Here is a 21218-nt window from a genome sequence, read left to right as displayed (position 1 = left end):
GCTTATCGCCATCAACTCTGCTATTTTGCGAAAGCGCTCGCAAAAATAAGTGTGCCCGGCTGCGACTGCGATTTTGCACTAAAGGGATAGTGCTTGCCGTACTTTGGTTTTACGTTTTACGTTAAAAACCTTTGCCGATACTGATCTCTTATTACCCAAATTACCCTACGTAACTCTTCTTCTGCACGAAACTATTTTCTGCAGGCGAGCAGATCGCACACGCATTCCGGGGTGGTAGCGGCGTCGCCGAAGAGCACGGCCGAAGCGTCGAACACCAAAATACGGATCGCATTAGCGCTAGTGTTGAGTTGTATGGGCTTCATTGAACTTACTGAGTTTATTACACACCAAAAACTAACAAAATAAAGCCGCGTTCATTGCGGCACGAATGTTGTCGGGGCGCAGTTTCTCTCGGTCGATTCCCGACGACGCGTCGGGCGACCAGTCAGGCGACCGGTTTTGTTGGCGTCTTCGGTCGGCGAGTCAGTCACACTACGGCGACTTTCCATCGGCCGACGTGTTTCTGTCGCCGTCGGCGTAGTGTGACAACGCGGTCTGGATATTCGGCAGTTGGCCGATGGTTTGGCGACTCGTCGGCGTAGCGTCGTCGTCGCCGTCGTGTCGGCATAGTGTGTCTGATACGACCAAGCGACCAAACAAACTGTGGTAACTGGAGTTCACGTTGACGTCGCTCGAGTCGCTAACGTTGTATGACGTCACAAACTTTGTTACGCTGGCAATTCCCTGACGTCATGGTTAGTGGCGCTAGCGATGGGTCCCGATTTCCAGAAGAGCATTTAGGTAATTTTTAGAAGCGAATTAAAATATATATTAAGCGCTTGCTGTACCCAGCACTTCGTGTTGAGGGTCGTTGGATGCAGAGGAAGCCTACAGCAGGCTTTTTACAGAGTTAAAATTTGGTGGCACAACACCTTTAATATACCTAATATACCTCTGTGAGTAACCTTAAGGTGTACACCATAGCTGCCACTCTTTATCTTCGCTGGCCACCTATTTGCACAGAGTGAACGAACCGAACATTTTTTCATTGTTGCTCATTAACGTGATTCTTCAAAGAATAGTTTGAAGTTGAATAGAGCTCCCCTCGCAGGTTAATGACCGGGCTGACGGGCCCACCGCCGCCCCCTCCTTTTCCGTCGTCAACCCCGTCCCAAGCGCGCTCACCGACGGCGGAGCCGCGCCCCGGCGGCGAACCGGCCATGACGCCGCCCAACGCCGCCATGGAGGCCCTCCGGCGCTGGCGGCCGACGGCCAAAGGCGGCACCCCGGCCAGCGACCCCGACAGCGGCTTTCCGTGCGGCCACCACGTGCGCGCCATGCTCACCGCCTGCCTGCCCTCGGTGGCCGCGGGCGCGGCCCTGGGCTTCGGCTCGGCCGCCATGCCTTCCATCGAGCCCCAGCCCTGGTACGACGTGCCGCGCAGCCCGCCGCACAACCGATGGTTCGCCGACATCCTGCTGCTCGGAGCCGCCATGGGAGCGCTGGCCTCCGGTGAGCGGAGCAGGGCAGAAGGGCAAGGGCACAGAATCATACGGTGGGCTGGGGGTTACGGTCACCGTTAATTTCGTATTTTCATCCCGAAACGCTTTAAAGACATGGACACTGGAGCATAGCACCACAGGCATCCACTACAGACGACTCAAGCTGCGGAAGGCACAGACAGTTTGTAGAGCTCATCGTCTTGTAAATCCTTCGCTTCCTCGTCCCTCGTGGTTCGTCTCGTCTTAGTCCTAAATACGTGGACACTGGAGCATAGCACCACAGGCATCCACCAGTGACGACTGAAGCTGCGGAAGGCACAGGCAGTTTGTAGATCGCATCGTCTTGTATATCCTTCGCTTCCGCGTCCCGCGTGGTTCGTCTCATCTTAGTCCTGTCGACATGTAACAATATAATTAGGTTCCTTCGTTTTCGGGTAAAGCAGGATGGTACCCGATATCACCCGATGTCCCCCTTTAAAACCCAACGGGGTTTTGGAAATTCTGTGTTGAAACAAAGGAAGTGACGCCGCCCAGCGCAGAAAATCGTTCTTGACGTTTCGGCTGCCAGCGCGGTGTTCATGAATACATCACCGAAAGTGGTTCGATTAATTGGCTTGAGTGATCGCTACAGAGAGCGTGCGTATATGGGGTTTAGATTTCAGTTGTTACGATTAACCGTGTTAGATGTGGTCTGTGTGATACGTTATTCTAGACGTAGCCGTGTGAAGGAAAGTTTGACATCCACCTAAATGCAGCCATACGGCTACAAAGGAAACCTATACAGCTTTCTCAGAAACTTCGCAGTTGAAGAAAAATTCGTCCTGGTCCAGGATTCGAACCCGGGACCACTGCTTAACCGGAGCTGTCATTTTACAGCGAAGCTGTTAGCCACTCGTTATTCGGAAAATTTTCGTGTCGTAAACAACAACAACAAAAAAAAAAAACAGGCAGGACCCAAAAGTTCTCACCCAAGACGCCGAGCGCATGCGCCGACTCAGCATTTGCTGCCAGAGAAGCCGAGTGCAAGCAACAAGCCCACAGAGACGAGGAACATTCCATACCCTCCCTCCATCATCATGTGTAGTGGTTTACAACAGCTGCACTGGGCATCCACTTTCGCAGGGCGGAATGGCCTCCTTTTTTGTAGCGCGAGCTACAATGGCCGTATTCTCGCTGTTTCGCTGTGACCGGTGGCCGCACCTCGGTTCCCTAGCTGGCAGCGGTTCCTAGGGGACTGGTGCGGCTAGGGAGCCTAGCGATTCCCAAGCCGCCGCCGCCGCTGGCAGCGCCGCTCGCCACGCCAAAAATAAACATAAATAAAACGTAAAAACAAAAAGAAAAAGAATAGAAAAATAAAAATAGAAAAAATCGTATATACAGAAGGGGCGGCTCAGTGGGATTCGTCGTCAGGCTTCGTCGTCGGAACTAAACCAACAGGAGGCAGCGAGCCGAGGAGACGCAGGAAGAACGAGCCGCACGCCTTGAGAAGTATCGTAACCGTATACAGAGAACCAAGCTAAACAATAACATTGACCGTACCTCTCGGCTACGCACACCCAGACATAACTGAGTTAAGCCACTGCCAATTTTTTCAGTTGCAGCGATTCCGGCATTGTCCCGATCTTGTAATGGCGTGTTCTGCTAAAGCTTTGCTGCGGGCGCTCTTATTCTTTACGTCACGAGCGTGCCGCTGCAATCGTTTGTTGCAATATCCTGGACCCCCGATGGAAATACCGTTAGAGTCTACGCACGCTATTTCATAGACAACTCTAGGGAAACGCTCCTTGGCCTGACGGTCCTTCACTCTAACAACTTGATGACGCATCTTTTTTGCCAGAACGTGTGCTACGTGCACGCCATACTCCCGTAGAACAGGTGCCAGACGTACGCTCGTTCGGAGTCGTTCCCTCGATTTTTAAGGGCAATGGGGAAAGGGGGTTTCCGTTTGTTCCTGTCGTGACAGATGGCTTCCCGTTGCGCTGAAAAAGTGCCTAGAGTGTAAAATAGTCTGCTATGATGAGCATTCTCCCTCACAGTGTCCGAAGTGTCGTCCTCATAAGCGCTCTGCTCACATTCTGCCAACATAAATATAAGGCTGTCGTGAAAGGTGTGTTTTAAGTTAAATTTGAAAGTCTGGGGACTGTAGGATACGTATCTCCCTTGTGTTTTGTGCTTCTTCGGGGAAACCAAGTTAAATCGTCCACTTCTCCCCCGGTCGCTAACCGTTGTTCCATACGGGAAGACGTTCCCTAACCGGACTTCGTCGCCTCCGTCATGCGGAGGTAGCGTGGTGGTCGAGCGGCCAGAAAATTGATGCCTTGGAGACAAGAAGCCGAAGGCAAACTTAACTGGTTTACTCCATGGCGAGAGTAATACAAGAACAATGCCATTATTAGCGAGGTTACAGCACAGAACTCGAGCAGAGTGACAGCATTGATTCGCTGCTCCAAAACGAATGAACTTCTGCGCTCACGGCTCCGTAATTATGCCCAAAGCGCTAACGGACAACTGCCCTCCTGCTTTTGGACACGGCGCGAACATAGTACAGACACGCACGGCGCTCTTTCCAGAGTTCGTGAGGGGTCGGTAGTAGCGGCGCACGCTGAGTGTGAGAGATGGGAGAGAGGAGATCTCGGCTGCGGCGTCTGCCCGCCGATACAAGTCGCTACACGTCGCGTTTGCAGCTGCCGAAGTTTGAATCACGCCGACCGCGAGGCGCCCGCGATCCGGCCGTTCCCAGGCACGTTGCTACTTGTCCGAGGAAGCTTCCTTACACACCGGGGGACTCCGCAAAACTTGCAGCACGCGCGAACATGGTAGTGGCGCGCAGATTCGTAACACCTCACATATTATACTGCGGCTATCTTTCTGAACCTCTATCGGGAAAAATACTTACGACCGCGAGTAGCAAGTCTAATGAGATGACTCCTCAGATTAGGATTTAAAGTCCCGGTCAGAAATGTATCGATCCTGGCATTCACTTTAAAGGTGGAGCATTATGAGTGGCTTTGGGTACTGTTCTTTTGGGGCCAATACAGGACTACGCTGATAGTGCAACCGCATCCTCGTATTCTGTTAACTGGCTAATCTGACGTGTCGCCCGCCGCATGGTGCGGGTTTTAGTTTTTTGGGAAGAAAGCCTATACTTGAGCGAAACAGCTAAGGTTAAAATTTTATTTCACATGATATCCTCGACCTCCTTATTCTTCCCCATTACGAATTTGCGGTCGCAGCTAATGGGTGCCCTGAGCTACAGTCACAATACAAATTCTAGCGGACCGTCACTGGTGAAGAGGAAAAGTCTTATTGCGATCAGATAAGAGCGCTGTGAGTAGAGTTCTTACTCGAGGACCCGGAAGAGTTTGGTGCTGTCTTCGCCCACATCGACGAGCGGAAGTTGTCGATCAGGGTCACAGTTGCCAGCTTCGCTCCCACTGCTCTTAAGTTGGATTTCGTATGGCTTCCATGTTCTTAGAGAGAAAGAGGGCACCGACCAAGTAATTGTCAAGTCTCGAGGCCGTTTATTGCAGGAACCAGAAAAGAATCCAGCCGCTGGCTGCGGCTAAAACATGGCGTCAGTCCGCTGCACGCTCTGGCGCACCGGGACTTCGTCTTCGTCTTTCGTGGGCACGTGCACCCTAGGCCGGTACATAGCGTACCGATATATAGCACTCTTTCCCCTTGCTAGTTGGAGTCTCTGTATCTTGCAGGAGGACGTCTATTCCTCGGTGGATTTGTGCGCCGTTGAATTGCTGGCTGAGGGCATGCTGCTTTGCCGCGGGCGATAGCTGTTCTCCAGAAGTGCTCCCAGCGGTTGTGCTATCTTCAGCATCAAGCCTCTCGTTCCGGGTTAGCTCTGTATTCGCTGTGTCCAGGGCTAACGGCATCGGTAAAGAAGACGGCTGGCCTGGGTACTCCATCCGCCTTACGCGTAAATGGTTCAGGTGTCTGCGAACCGGTCCAGTAGACGTCTGGACTAACCACGAGCGAAGAGCACGCCAGGAATCCACCGAGGCCCATTGCCAAAGTTCCTTGTGAGAACTTGCTGCTGGGGCTGCCAATCCTTTTTCAAAGTTTCGGAGTGTTCTGGATGGAGGTTGGGCCTGGTAGGCACTAGCAGCTGTAGATTTGTCCGAAACTCCCGACCAAGCATCAGTTGTGCTGGGCTTTTCCCTGTTGACGAACTGACAGTGGAGTGTTTAAAAATAAACCTGGCCAAGCGAAGGTTGATGTCCGTACTCTTCTCTCGTGCCAGCGCCAGTTTTAGTTCGTACACCATGCGTTCCGCTTGGCCATTAGTTGCCGCATGGTATGGAGCACTTGTGATTTTCCTAATTCCGTTCCTCTGACAAAAGGTGGTCATCTCGGCTGAAACGAACGCAGTGCCGTTGTCAGTAACGAGCTTCTCCGGAATTCCGAAAGTAGATGAAGTCGACGAAGCTCCAGAATGACCATTGCCGAAGTAGCGTTTGGAACGCACCGCACTTCCAACCATTTGGTGTACGCGTCTACGATGACCAAGAACATTCGACCTTCGAGTGGTCCAGCAAAGTCCAAACGTAGCGTCTGCCAAGGGCGCGATGGGTGTTCCCAATTAGGCGAAGGCGTGCTAGCGACGTCTCTCCTGGACTGTTGGCAGTTCACACCGTGAACTTGAGGTTCGACCAGGTGCTTTTGAGGCACAGACGCAGCGAAGACATGGTTGAGGTCGTAGCATTGGGCTTGATGACATGGCTCGGTATCGCCAGTACAAGGTGGAAGGACGGCGTGTAGCTTACCACTGTGAGGTCTAACCTTGTGGTCTCTTGCCTTTTTCTTTATGCACGCCTTCTCAATGTGACCAACCTTCCTGCAAAAACGACAACGTGATGATCGATGAGCGCAGGAATCTGGGCTGTGCTGCTCGTCACTGCGGTAGCAGCGTTTGTCCGATGTCTGGTGCGTCGCTGAATTCCTCCCAGGCACCTTCGCGCCGGTTTTGTTCACCTCTGAGACGCTGCCTTTGATGCTCTGCTGTTGCAACTTGGCACTTTCCGCGCGTAGCGATATGTCCAGCGCCTCTTGGAACGTCAAATCTTTCTCGGCGAAGAGACGTTGTTGCAGATAGGCATCTTGCAAACCGCAAATGAATCTGTCGCGTAACATGACATCGAGGGGGAGCATTGTTGCCTGCGGCCCCTATCCGTTTCCTTGCGCTGCGTCCGCCAACACCGGTGTGCCAAAATTGCACTTTGCCGCTAAAGTTTTTAGGGCGGCGACGTAAGCCGTGATCAATTCGCCTGGTAGCTGGTCGCGTTGTTGGAAACGGCAGCGACTGTAGAGTTCAGAAGGCCTGGGGTCGAAGTGGTCTCGCAGGCGGGAGACGATCTCCTCGAAAGGAACTTCACTCGGTCTCTGAGGCGCCACCAGTGTTTTTACCGTCTCGCACGTAGACGGTCCGCAAAGCGTCAGCAAAACGGCACGTTTCCGAGCGTCCTCCGAGATGCCGTTGGCTTCGAAGTAGAATTGAAGCCGCTCCGACCACGAAGCCCAGCCCGTACCCGAAAACTCTTCGATGGAGCCGTGCGTAGCCATGTCGCTGTAGTACGATGCGTCAGTTCTAAAAACTGGTCATCCTCGTCACCAGTGTCAAGTCTCGAGGCCGTTTATTGCAGGAACCAGAAAAGAATCCAGCCGCTGGCTGCGGCTAAAACATGGCGTCAGTCCGCTGCCCGTTCTGGCGCGCCGGGACTTCGTCTTCGTCTTTCGTGGGCACGTGCACCCTAGCATAGCGTACCGATATATAGCAGTAATGAAAAAGAAAAACTTAGAAGACGTTTCGGCTCCCGCACGGGAGCCTTGTTCACAATCTTGTTCTTTTTCACAATCTTGTCCAAACTTGTTCAGCTTTGTTCAGTTTGTGAACAAGGCTCCCGTGCGGGAGCCGAAACGTCTTCTAAGTTTTTCTTTTTCATTACTTGCTCGGTGCCCTCTTTCTCAAATGTACCCTCCAGACCAGGCGGGCATCCGTCAAAGCCTTGACTTCGTTCTTAATCTCACAAGCCCAGGCCATGTGAGTAAATGAAGTATAGAGGGAGGTTGTGTCGGGTATCGCGTGTGTTCACGCACGCCTGCACCGCCGATGCAGCGATCGGCCGCCGCTCACCTGCGGATGCCCGCAGGACCGCTGGTGCCCCTGGTGGGCCACCGGAGGACGCTGCTTCTGTGCGGCGGTGGAATGTTCGCCGCCTGGTGCGGCCTGGTGGTGTCCAACAGCGTCGCCATGCTGCTCGTAGCCAGGGCCGTGGGCGGCTTCTGGGTCGGCGTTGCCACCAACTGCGCCAGCCTGTACGTGGGCGATGTCGCGCCGCCCGAGAAGCGGACCCTCTTCGGCGGCATCACCGAGGTGAGGCACTGGAGGCCAGCTGGGAGAATGACGAAGCTACGGCGAAGCCAGTGCTCGGACGAGTGGAGGTTAATTTTAACGTCAAAGGGAACGTATACGGCTTGCTCCAGCAAAAAAAGAAAAATCACTTCGCTCTTCCCGAATCGATCAACCTATCATTTAGTTTCGCTCGGCTTGTACCATCCGTCGTGAAGTAGTGACTAAAGTAAAAAAAACAAAAAACCTCTCACTCCCGCATATACGGCTTTAGGGGGGAAATTTTATTTATCACACAAAATGACGCATGCATGGCTGCAGCAAAAACTTTTACTTTCTTTTAGTTAAGATGAGAAAGAAAAGTTACGATAGTGGTCGACTTGTTTCCCCTGTGCCATGGGGTTTCACTTCAAGATAAAGGAGAGGCATATTTCTCACGGCAGTCGCGTGCCATCGTGGGAGCTGCCTTAACTGCTGGAAAGTATACCGTTCGTACTTGAACTGGCTCAAACCATGGCTTCTTGTGGGTCATGGTTGGCATTCTTTTTTTTTAGCCGGCCTTCCATTTGCTTGTGGCTCACGAACGGTGTCGTTCCTTTGCGCTGCTTCCACGAGAAAGGAGCATTTATTTGGTTGTTGAGCGATAGGGGACCTTCCACAAAGGAACTAAGGATTGCTGCCAGTGGTTTCGGTCTTCCGGCGGATGGGGGACAGGGAACGGCGCAGGGGTTCGACTGGGCCGTGACGTATTCTGTGATGTCGTGTGGTCGCTCACCAGGGAGCGGTCATGTTGCGTCAGTGTGGAAACCCCGAAGCCGGAGTGGCTTGGGAGGGCGCCGAAAATAGACGTGGCTAGTTTTCAGCAGTGGTCGATGATTGGGCGACAATCGGAAGTTTGCCACACGGCGGTGTTTCTAGTACTGGGGTACTGCACGGAAGGCGGTCTGGCAGTCGATGATTAACGGTGGTACGGAGCCTTTCCTCACCAAGGTAGGCTAAGGCGACAAACAGCAGCTGCTTAAGTCAGCTCGCGGCTCACGAACTGCTTCCGGCGAGTTTTAAGTTCACAGTGCTTGTTGCACTCATCTGATCACGTCAGTTATGGTTGGGATTCTCAGTTCTGGCGTCGTGGGGAAGTTCCGGCAGCTCCGGGCTCACTACTGCATGCAGGAGCGGTCTTGTGCGCTGTGCCACCACGTACAGGCCCGTCGGAAACCTCCGTGGCAAGCTCACTTACTGTACGGTTGTACTGCCTCGTACGAATGTCAGACGTGTCCTCCGTCGTGGCAGCCTCAGTCGTAAACTTGGCTGCCGTCTTGCGCTGGTTACGAACAAGGAAGGCCGATAGCTATCGTTTTACTTCTCGCCGCATAATTATTGGCCGGGTATCTGCTTGCTTCACTACAGATTGATTGATTGATTGTAGGGTTTAACGCGCCGACGCAACGCAGGCGATGAGGCGCGCCGTAGTGGAGGGCTCCGGATTAATTTTGACCACCTGGGGATCTTTAACGTGCGCCGAAATCTCGTACACACGGGCGTTTTCGCTTTTCGCCTCCATCAGAAAAGCGGCCGCCGCCGCCGGGAATCGAACCCGCGACCTTGCTTCACTACAGATGTGGTCGAAAGACGGTAGTCGTCTGCCGGCCCTGGCACGCAACTCTTCCTCCTCTCCCCACTCCTACCACTCACTTCCTCTCTCCGTTCACTCCTCATCTCAAAGATTTAATGGACGTTTTTCTTTTCAATGCAATTCAATTTTCCCGCCTTTGCACTGTTCGAGCACATCCTTTCTTTTGTCTTTCGTCTATTGTTCTGCTTAGATAAGCTCGAGCGAGAGTTCTGCTCTTTTTCTGCTTGCTTTTATCACTTATCTCGCACAAGCTGGGGCCTGTTTGCGCCATTTTTAACACGTTTTTTTTATTGCTATCGTAAGCACCAACACAAGCGTGTTTTTAACTAAAAGAACGCGGGTACGCCCGCTTATGTACACCCGCCCAATTTTTTACCAATATCATGTGAGCGTCGATCGTTCGGTCGATCAGCGCTGTATGATGGGGCGATACGACAAACTCGGCGAGAGTATACGCATGCGCTTTAAGCAAAGGCCGCTGCTCCAAGAGCAGACGGCCGCCCCCGATTTTTTATTCGCTTATCACACTGCCCCCCCCCCCCCCCCCCACCAACCGTTAACGGTACGAACAGGGCAAGTGAAAGCGATTGGTAACAGCAGTACGGGGTGGCTGTCTGCTCTTGCAACAGCCTAGCAGACGACGGCAGCAGCGGCCTTCGCTTAAAGCGCATGCGTCTACTCTCGCCGCGTTTGTCTTATCGCCCCATCATACGGCGCTGATCGACGGAACGGTCGACGCTCCCGTGATATTGGTAAAAAATTGGACGGCTGTACCTACCTTTTGCCCCAAATGTGCCTGAGGTTTCCTTTGCGCTGAATATTGGGGACGTGTGACTTGGGCCAGCAGATTTAGCCGCTTAAACCGGTTCAGCCTGCATATACTTGTTTTTGACGAACTGTCCCAACTTTTGGCCTGAAGGCTGACTATAGAGGAACAGACAGGCACACAGACAGAAAGACCAAATTTTTGCGTTTAATCAACCAAAGAAAGACTATCGTCTTAAAAAAGCAGGGTGTCGGAATGAAACAAAAACCGGAACCTGAAAACAAAAAAATACATCTCGAAAAACAAACTGCGCGCAAATTAACGGGGACAAGAACACATGAAGACGGCACAAGCGCATTACCAACTCGCCCAACTCTCAACCCTTTTACAAAAAAAATACGACATTTTTGGCCGGAACGAAAACCAACACGTAACGATATTTATTATTTGGTTCAGCAGCGGAACCAAGGAATCTTCGTTTTGGTTTTCGGATTGAGTGGAAATTTCAAGTATTTGATGATTCCTTTCAATTGCCCCCTATAGCAAGGTGGAAGATTGCCGTCAGTTTGTTGAGATAAAACAGTCTTTCTTCTCGCGGCACCCTCCCCTCTTCGGCAGGCTTGGTGTGCCGCCTTCCATACTTTTCCGTCTGAGCTCCCCGCGTGATCACCGCACGCGTCTGGCTGCGACGTGGCCGTCATGGCATATTTATTTATTTATTTATTTATTTATTTATTTATTTATTTATTTATATTTAAAATACCCACATTAACCCTACAACATTGTTATGGTGATGTGACACGAATAGACACGAATATTATAAAGCACGACATATGAACAAGGAAGAAAAAATACAATCTTTAGCGTGAAGACCAGCCTACACAACTAGCAGCGCAAGCAGATTACAGCCGCACACTCAATGCAAACAGCTACAAGTCATGTTGTACTTGTAGGCAAGTGCCGCCAGAGCGCAGTGGAGAATATTTTATAAAGAGCGGAAGCAACAGTGGCGAGCAGGGCATTCCTATCTTCAATAGTTTTAGAAAAATACGATTTCAATGCGGTTGGGCGCCATGATTATTCACCAATTTTCGTGCTGTTATCCTTTCGTCTGGATGTATAAATGGCGGCTGATTGTACTGGTGTCGGTCGCGACCTCCTCGCATAGAATCTGTTTTAGGATTAAACACGGGAGTTTTACAGTGTTTCGTAAGACAGTCTGTTTAACCTTTTAACGATAACATCACTACTAAGCGAGTTAGTAACAACGCCCACAGCTGGTGTTTTAATGGCGTCAAATTTATTCATAAGAATTTTAATGTTCGGGTTCCATACCAAGGCGGTGTACTCAAAAATTGAGCGTGCGCCCGGAGCACGCTGGTTTTCTGAAAGCTTTGAGAGTTCGCACCTAAAAATTGTATAGTAAGCCGCGATGGGGCACCCCCCAAAAAATTGCGCTCGAGAATTTTTCATCTACGACGGCGTCTTATACCCGGGCCACACGAGCGTTTCGAAGGGCTTCGAGTCGAATGTCATTTGACTCAAATGACACCTTTGAGCTGCTACACGACGTTTTTTCAGAGGCATTTGGATAAAATGGCATTTGAGTCAAAGGAGCACGACAACTGACCTTTGGGAGTCTCAAAGGCCTTTGAAACACGAACGGTCGTACCCTCGGGCTCAGTTTCTGCAAGCCGTAATAACAAGAACGATTATTTACGAGTAAAACTTTGTGTTTGAAGTGCAAGATCTACATAATTTTTCGCTTGTTTTCGTTCCCTGTCACTTGCTTGCTCTACGATTACGAAGTAGCTGATACTCTCAACCCCAGCGGTGCGAAAAAATACAAAAAGAAACTGGCTTCCTTGTGCATGTTTTGTGCGAGCTTGTAGACAGTTATCAATTTGATCTCTAATAATTGCTTTTTTGCCCAATTTTAATCTAAAATTACATTTTCGCCAAGAACGAAACATGGCAGCAGTGGCGACACCAAAACATGGCGGGAGAACGCGGAAACTTTTAACTGCCTTTGAGAATGGTCGTGTAGATCGACAGAACTTCTTCCAGTTCGAATGACATTTGATATTTCGAAGGTCATACGACTGAAATGTCCTTCCAAACGGTCGTGTAGCACAGTTCAAACCTTGGTGCCAGGTTAAAGACTGCCGGCATGTAGTTTCTGGCGACCTGCAGGGTGGAAAGTTGAAGTGTCATTCGCAGCTTACCATCAAAGGGTATACGACAAGGAGTGCCTAAGTGTCCTGGGATTTTTTTGCATGCAGTTGAGGTATTTAGCAAATATTTTTGCAAAAAAATAATTAGCATCACTTCATCTTTTTTAAACTAATTTCCTAATTCTCAGTGTTTTTAATAGAATTTCATAAATCTCATTTTTCTTTCCCGCTCAATCCCGAACCCTTATGGGCCGTTACGAACCATTATTTCTTTTTCGTCCAGGAGGCGAAACGGAACGGAACTTTTATTTATGGAACAAAACCGAAACCGGAACGAAAAACATTTCGTTCTGACACTTTGTAAAAAATAACTGTTTTATGTTGTGGTATTTTTGTGTCCGAAAGCCGGAACAGCCTATTACAGTATTAAATGAACATCGTTCCCTTCATTAATGTGTTATGTGCCCATCTGTAGCCGTGCACGAGCTCGGCCCGTTCTTTTCGAACAAGCTTCGCGAACGCCTTCAGAAAACTACACTTGATTACAGTTGACTTGATTGACTTGACTACACTTGAAAACGCCGTTGTCCGATAGAAAATGTGGCCTCCGCTGTAAAGAGTACACAAATTAAATCTGTGATCGGTTGGTGTCTGAGCTCCTATCTCCCCAGTATCTGCCCGGTGCTCTACCGACTGCGCTATCGCAGCACTGTGCGAGAAGCACAACAAAAGCTATTGCCATTGTTGCCGTTCCTTTCTTTATAGCCCCCGTCCACGGGAAGGGGGGGGGGGGACGGAGGGGGACTGGAAGCTTTGAGAGCATGATGAGCCTGTTTCATGACATTGACAAAACTGAATTGGAAACGTATGTGTTAATCGACAAGTTTGAAGGGAAATCCCCAAGGTGGAGTAAGTTTCTGCGAAGGAAAGTTTGACATCCACCTGAATGCAGCCGTACGGCTACAAAGGAAAGCTATACAGCTTCCTCAGAAACTTCGCAGTTGAAAAAAAATTCCTCCTGATCCAGGATTCCAACCCGGGACCACCGCTTAACCGGAGCAGTCGCTCTACCAATTGAGCTAACCAGGAGGCTAGTCGTTTGTAGCATGAGAGCGAATAGATCTACAACTCGAAGTGAAGGATGGGTGTTAATCGACAGATTTAAGCTTTCCTTTGTAGCCGTACGGCTGCATTCAGGTGGATGTCAAACTTTCCTTCGCAGAAACGTATGTGTTGTAAAATAGTGCGTCCCACGGTACACCTATAAACGCACTTCCTATAAACGCCTTCCCTATTTCCTTCGCGTTTGGTAGCATTGTAAAAGCTACAGATATCGCCAGCGCGGAGCGGCACTGCGCGATTTGCTCGTCACAGCGTATCCGCCCTCCGTTTCTGCCTTGTTTCTGTGGCATTTTTTGAAGTGGCAACACTTAATGCGTTCGTTCACTGCTGCAACAGAGAGGAAGCCGGCCAATAGCCGCTGCATCTCGGCAAAGACGTCATTCGAGCCGGCGGAGCACGCCAAGACCGGGAAAGAGAGGAAAAGTTTTTCAGCAAGTTTCTAGGTTATCTGATTTGCATTTAGCGTTATTTATTAGCTTTGGTACTTTGTGACCCCCTAGTCTACTTACTTGTGTTGGTTGACCCCGTCCTGAAAGGATTTTAGATAAAAAAAATTCAAAAAGTGTTGCAGGGTCCCTTTAATAAGTATCACCAGGCTTCAAAACACGTAAGCAAACTAAAGTGCCCCGAAGAATTTTTGGGCTCGTGAGTCGCTCACAGACGCGCGCACTCGGCGACCTTCGCAGCTTGCCACCAGCACGGGTACGCTCATGGCGTACACCATAGGTGGGCTCAGCTGGGACATCCAGGCCTCCCTCTGCGCCCTCATCTCGGCGCCCGTACTGGTGATGCAGCGCTACGTGATCGAGAGCCCGCGCTGGCTGCTGGCCAGAGGTCGAAGCCAAGACGCCGACACTGCAATGGCTCGCCTCTACGGCCTGGACCCGCCGCCGGAATTCAAGAGCCGCAAGAGAAGCCAGGAGGAGCAGCAGCTATCAGTCGTCTTTCCGACCAAATGGCCGCAGCAGGCAGGGTGTGCGGACACTGCACAGTTGGCACGTGTGCGCTGAAAACGCGTTTTTAATAGCAGAGCTGTTTAGGCTGACGCAAATCCGCCCGTCGTAGACCGAAAACCCAGAAGCCTTAAGAAAACAGTGTGGTTAGGAAGGTCCCGGGAATCGAACTACGGACATTTATGCCGTGAAACCGCTAACCTAAACATTCGCCACCCTACCAAAGGCGGGATAGAAAAAGAGGAAGGCCAATTACTCGATGGAGGAGCGAAACAAGGACTGGACGCGGAGCAAGAAAGGTGGTGCCTTTCTCGAACCCAAATGAGGTCGTGGACGACAGGGAGATCCTTCAAATGAAATGGAATTGACAGATACAAAGGGTTATTTTCAAAAAGGAGTGCGCGGAGCCGTCTTTTCATGCCAGGAAGCGTCGGACAGGAGTTAAGATGTGCGATGGCCAAAATGGGTTGGGAGGGATTAAAGTGGGAAAGAACGTTATCTAGAAGCAGTCATGACTGGGGGCTTCTCTGGTTAAGTCGGGCAAAACAGCAAGCACGTGCTTTAAACGAGGTGGAGATGCGGATGGATGGACCCACAAATGTAGTGCAGGCGGTAGGGCACCAAGCGTGCCGAGGACACGTTCTCTGTGTACCCTGAGCGCCTAAATGTTCCACAGAGAGTACAGCGCACCACACAGTGTCCGCTCGTGGCGGTTGGTACTCTTGGGCCGGTTAAGCCGCCAGAAAAAAATAATTGGGAGTTCTAGGCGCAATAGCCGTGCCGTACTGATGGTCCGGAAACTCACTGTCAACGAACGGCTGAATCACTGGGTGGAACGGGTTGGGGTCGTACGACAGTTAGTTTCATAGAACGACTTGCACTAGGCATTCTCTATCGGCTTCAGCGTTTGTGCCGGAATCCGCGTCTAAAACCGTCGGTTGTATATGCAGCCTTGCTCGGTATGAAGACAAACTGCCTTCCGACACTCCTGGATAACTTGAATACCTTCATTTTAGCTTTTATTTTTCTCTCAATACAGCTAGTGCTTTCGTACCAGCCATGCTCGTATGGCATTCATTGAGTCATTGTAAACACACATCCGTGCTTGCCGAGGGTGTCGTGCTACATGTTCAGCCGAAGCGGGCAGCATGACTGGTATCGTGGCTTCTGGTATCATGGTATCAGGTAAAATGTTTTGGTGCAGATCAGATGCGGATTTGCACTTTGGTCCTCGAGGCTGTACCAGCAGAACGATAGGCCTGCGGTCGTCTGACAGTGCAGTGTCCATGCAGACCTGCAGAATACGACTTGCTAGGGTGTCTGTGTCTCCATTTGTTACTTCTACGGGGTGTTCCCTAACCTTCCGTTTCCTACGTCTTGTGTTGTCCTGACCGACGCTCTTTGGTAGTGGCTTACTAATAGTGCTGGGTATGGCTTCCTAGGGTGTATCCGGCAAATCATGCCGCTGTTTGCCGGAATTCTGAAAACCAACCCCCAGGAAGCGCGCACTGATACTGTCCAGTTGCTTAAATTCTCCAACCGATCTGTCCTGGGCGTCCATTAGCTTGAGCGTACAGAATCTTTGAATAGGAACATTGGTAATCTTGTAACCATGCGCAGAGATTCACTGGGCTACAAGTTTTTGTCAGTGTTTCTTAGTGAGGTAGAAATAGTTCATGATTTCATTGAAGCGTAATATTCAAATCATCTTGCCCTACTGAAACGTTCGAATACGGAGTTCATACGGAGCATGTTTCCCCCAAGCGCCCCTATAGTAAATATTAGTTTAATAAATAGGGGAATCATATTCGTTCACACAATAACAACGTTTGGCACAGTGTTCGCGTTTTTATCTTCAATAATAAGCAATATCGCGCTCCGTATGTTTCGCGTATACTCCGTATATACGGCAGTCATACGGACAATGCTTTGGCGGTTCTACTAAACTTACAGACATAAAATCGGTGTCACATTTTTTGATAAGTATGAAGTATTTTATTTTAATGTGTTTCTAAAACATATTCCTTGTTTTGTGGAAGCGTTGTGTCATTCTAGGAAAGTACTCCGTATTCCAATATTTCCGTACATACGGAACCTTTCAGGAGGGTGCTTAATTAAAGTTGTTCGACTCTGTTTTATTGACTACTGAGGAGAAGTTTCAGAACAGCCATATTTCCTCAGCAGTCAGCTTTGCAGAAATGGTTCTGGCAAGCCCGTATGCCACTTCGCCAGTATTTTGCCCACGGCCTGTAGACCTAGATGGCTTCTACTGCAGGATGGTGCTCACGTGTTTCCTGCTTCACCTTCTGCCGAGCCTGTCGGGCGCCCAGCTCTGCCTGCTGCGGGCGGTCCAAGTGAGCGGCCAGATGGTGGCAGCCATGCCCGCGAACGTGGTCGCCATGATACTACTGGCCGTGCACGTCTGCTTCGCCGCCCTGTTCGACATCTTCACCCCAGTGGTGGGACGCCGGAGGCTGCTCGCCGTCTCTGCCGTGCTCGTTTCCGCTGTGCTATTCCTCGTGCAGCCTCTGCCCTACCTGGGCTTCAGGTAGGCGATCTTGAAGGCCGGAGAACACTCGCAGAGCACAATTTTTCCCTTGAAAATTGTTTGCCATTTTATTACTATTACATAATACATTAGGCAGTAGTTTTTAAATGATATGCAGGATACAGGAAACCAGAATGGTATAGTAATATGAGTGGCTCTATTAGAAACAAAGTGAAGATGAGCTGAAATTGTTATTGTACGCTTAGTTACGTACACCTGCATTTAACTCACAAGTGGTGGAGGATATATGCAATAGAATAGAATAGAAAAACAGAATGAAGGGTCGCCACTGTGTTCAAGTCTTCCGCGCACAAACAACACTTAGACGGGGCTGACCTGATGCTGCGTCTGGCGGATGCCTGACGTGCATAGGTAAGCAGTTCACGGCAGTCCTAACCACTCCAGGTTTTGTGAACAGATAAATCTAAGCAAGCACGCAGATACTGATAAGCAGGAGTTTGACGCTTGGGGGCCATACGCAGCAGATCGAGTGTCCGAGTCAGAGTCCAGAGACCGCCCATCCTAACCTCTTCTGAGCGAACGAATGAAAAATATCCCCATCGAGAGGACAACGGCTCAAACACGTCCGAACAGCTCGCCAAAACCGACTAAGACACCAGACGAAAACAAATCACAATAAGCGCGGGAACCCTGCCGTCATTGGGGTTGGCTTCGTCGAGTACTGTTTCTTTCGGGCACCTCCTTAGAACAGGAAGACGATATCCACCTCATTATTCTGTTACAAAAATTGTTCTAGGCAAACAAGTAGCCCTGCGATATTGAGTGCGTGGTGACCATAGTCCGGTCGTACGCAGGCATTGATACGCAGAGGGAAGTCACTCGACAACTTGGGCACCGACACATCGCAATCGGTGTCGTCACAACGCGAAGGAGGCGGAAGTAGTGGGGCTAGCAGTCTTCTCTCCACAGAAAACTCCGAGGCCCCCTGAACACATCTTATTAATTGTGAATTCCAAAGCATTGATGCCCAATTGAACTCCGCTCAGAGCTCCTTCCAGTTTTGCGCCTCAAGCTCCGCGTTTTATATGGCGTTTCGCTGCCACCGAACATTCTCTCCGCTGCGCCCGCGACTCTGCTCAGGCCTGCGTGTGGTCTAGCAGCGCGGTCCTTTACTGTTGCTTTTCAAGCGACGCTTGAATTGGCTTACTCGTGTGGCCGTCGCTGTTGGCGTTGTTCGCCAAAACTGTCCTCCTACTCACACCACTGCCTCTCCCGCAGCTGGCGGCCGCTCCCACAAGTAGCGCGCTGTATCACACCATACCCCCGACCAGTCGGAGGCGCTCCGTCCCTCCAGAGAAGGGAAAGGGAGGATAACTTGCTTCGCGCGCGTTTCTCGTCAGCCAGTTCAAGGCCGGCTGCGCCATGGATAGGCCGTGCTTGGTCCGTTCCGCTGAAGGGCGGGCAGCCCTACAAGAACGACAACGGGAGCGGGCACGTGAACCTGCACGTACAAGGCGAGCTAATGCTGAGTTTCGGCAATTAGAAACGCACGCGAAACGACAACGCCGGGGCGCTGAAAGGCTTCTGCGGGGGTTGGACCAGCTTCACGTGTACCCCTAATTCTCGGTGGGAGAGGGGTTCAGAATTTTTTTATTATTGTGAATTTCGCGCTATCGAACGTTTCATGCTAACGTGGGAGCCGTTTCTCGGCTTCTTATGTCGACGCCAGCTCCGACGCCAGATTTTCGTTTCATCTGAGAACTCATGAAGAATCCAAGCAAATATCCGGGGCAGTGGGTAGCCGCTCCTTCCACTCCATCTCCCTGAGAAAGGGGCACCAACAAACGCTCCCGAAATAGAGAGTTTTAGCAGTCCGTCTGTTCCGTCGTGTACGTAGTTAGCGTGTTGACCGGGACCCGTCTGGGGACTCGGGCATTCGTCGTGGTAGGGGGATTAGTTCCGCGAGCCTGCCTTCGCCATGTCCGCGCCTCCTCGCCCTTCCGCGCGCGCAGGCGCAGACGGGTCCCGGCAACCCGGTAACAACGTAACCAACGGAACAGACGGACTGATACAACTCTCTATTGTCTCATTGCAACGGTCTCATCGGACTGCTTGCTACCTGCTTCAAACCTCCTCATTACGCTCTTAATTTTCACTTGGAATGCTTCGTAGAACCTGAACAAGAAAAGAATGGTTTCCCCTCTTGTCCTTGTCTTCAGGGGCCACAGGGAGGGATGTTGCAGTCCAGGCTGAGTATGAAAGGAGCGCTTCGACCGCATGCCTTCCAGCCATAACGGCACGCGACTGCAGCGATAGATTTCCTGCTAGTATATATTAGTATGAAACTTTATGCTGATAACCATTCCTCCATGGCGATAACTATGTTTTAGATGCGACTGCATCTCATTCACTCGCCTTGTCCCTGCATCCGGCGTCGGCGTTGTTGTCGGCGTCCGCCCCTCCCCCATTCTCCTCGCCGCGTGAGCTGCGCTCTCCGCCGCTCACCCCCCTCTCCTCTCCGATAGCGAACACTCTCTCGCGAGGGGCATTGGATTGGATTCGAATGGATGGCTTGGATTGGATTGGATTTGGATTGGATTGGATTAAAGTGGATTGTGTTGTGTCATAGCCGCGGCAGACGCACTGGCGCCGGCGCGTCCCCTCACCGTTATGCGCGTTATAAAACGCGGTGCCTGCGGCGCTCCGCTCCATCGTTCCAGCGCCGTTCCTCCGCTGTCCAACGCTGCAACGTGAACCCCTTATGCGTCGCATCTACACAGGGGTTCCCGCGAGGGGAGGTGGGAGATTTTTAGTGTTCCTCGTGTTCCCTCCATTGCGTCACAGCTGACGTCGTACAGCTCGAAAGATTTCAGGTTTTAAAAATCTGCTCACGCGACTGGAATGGAGCTGATTTTGCCCTAATGGCACAGGAGATCCTAATGGCCAACTGCCCGGGCCCTTGCGACTCCCCCGTTTCTTCCCGTGGCAGGCAGTGGTCGGTGGAAGAGGAGCCCCTGTCCACCAGCTGGGGCGGCGTGTTCTCCGTGCTGGCCCTGGTGCTCGCTTACTCGGTGGGCCTCTGCCACCTGCCGGCGCTGCTGACGGGCGAGCTGGGTCCGTGGTCCATCCGCTTCATTGCCTCGGCCTTCGTCTGGGCGGTCCGCTGGATCGGCGTGTTCCTGTTGCTCCACCGCGACGCCGACCTGGTCAACGCCGCGCAGAACGCGGGCCTCGTCTTTTCTCTCGCCATGAGCGTGGCCGTGGCGGCTGCGGCCGGCGCCGTCTTTGTGCTCATGCCGGACAATGAGGGCCGCTCACTCGCCGTCGCCGACCGCAACCGATGACTTTCTTTCTGTTTCGCTCTTTCTTTTTTGGGGGGTGGAGGGGGTTTCTCCCATCTCATTGGGTCATTTTGACAGCTTGAAAAATGATTTCCTTTTTTTCGCCGCACCAGCCGCATGCGTGATTTTGTTTGTCCGCGTGAACGGTTCAAAAAGTTGTACCGTTTATATGAAACGTGAAAGCTGTAGTTTTTCGCTCTTAGTGGATTACAGACTTGTCTTTTGAAATGTATCATCACTCGGTCATTTACAAAAGTTCATTTTTGTCTGAGAAACAGTTTTCAGTTTCCTGCTCTTTCCCGCTCTCAGTCATCACGCAAGACTGTGCAAGACAGTACATCGTTTACGAAATAGGTTACCAGAGGGTGTATAAATTCAGAAATATCTTATAGAGGGAACACCCTATTAATGCAGGTAGAAACCCAGACAACACCTATTTCCCCGTAACGTCAATATGACTGATCTTCAAGCTCACCCAAGCGCCTTCCCCTTCGAAAAACCGCGTTAGCCAGGGCAAATTCTTGTTTCACAAAATGTGTACAGGGGGGTACCCAAATGGATAGTTTTCGCGATGAGCATGTAACTACCAAAATACTATTTACCTAAAGTTCCTTACTACGCTGTTGAATTGTAGCTCTCACTGGGAATGTTTGTATTACGAAATCGTATTCAATAAGATGCTGCTTTGCCGAGCTCTGTTAAATTCTCGCCCGAATTTCGTCGTCGGAACACCTCACCTTCCAGAGCAAATTTTATTTCAGAAAAGCAATACAAACCTATTAGTATACAGGCGAGGGTCCCAGAGTCAAGGACTGAAAGGGGAACCCTGATTAAGAATACATAAAATGACTGCATGG

General features: G+C 50.9%; 1 protein-coding gene across 1 annotated transcript; it reads left to right on the top strand.

The window, feature by feature from the left end:
- Positions 1-1115: 1115 nt before the first annotated feature.
- LOC144168395 (facilitated trehalose transporter Tret1-like) lies at positions 1116-20867 on the top strand. Its single transcript, XM_077697393.1, has 6 exons — positions 1116-1512; positions 7496-7554; positions 7630-7887; positions 14245-14531; positions 16787-17059; positions 20010-20867. Exons 1-6 carry the CDS (start codon positions 1116-1118, stop codon positions 20362-20364), a joined length of 1629 nt encoding a protein of 542 aa, XP_077553519.1. The 3' UTR covers positions 20365-20867.
- Positions 20868-21218: the final 351 nt, after the last annotated feature.

This window comes from Haemaphysalis longicornis, unplaced genomic scaffold, assembly GCF_048455015.1.
Source record: "Haemaphysalis longicornis isolate Haplotype H1 unplaced genomic scaffold, Haemaphysalis longicornis Haplotype H1 scaffold_2, whole genome shotgun sequence".
In the NCBI taxonomy this organism is placed as follows: Eukaryota; Metazoa; Arthropoda; class Arachnida; order Ixodida; family Ixodidae; genus Haemaphysalis; species Haemaphysalis longicornis.
The sequence above is the reverse complement of the archived record's forward strand: the minus strand, read 5'-3'. Positions and strand labels throughout refer to the sequence as shown.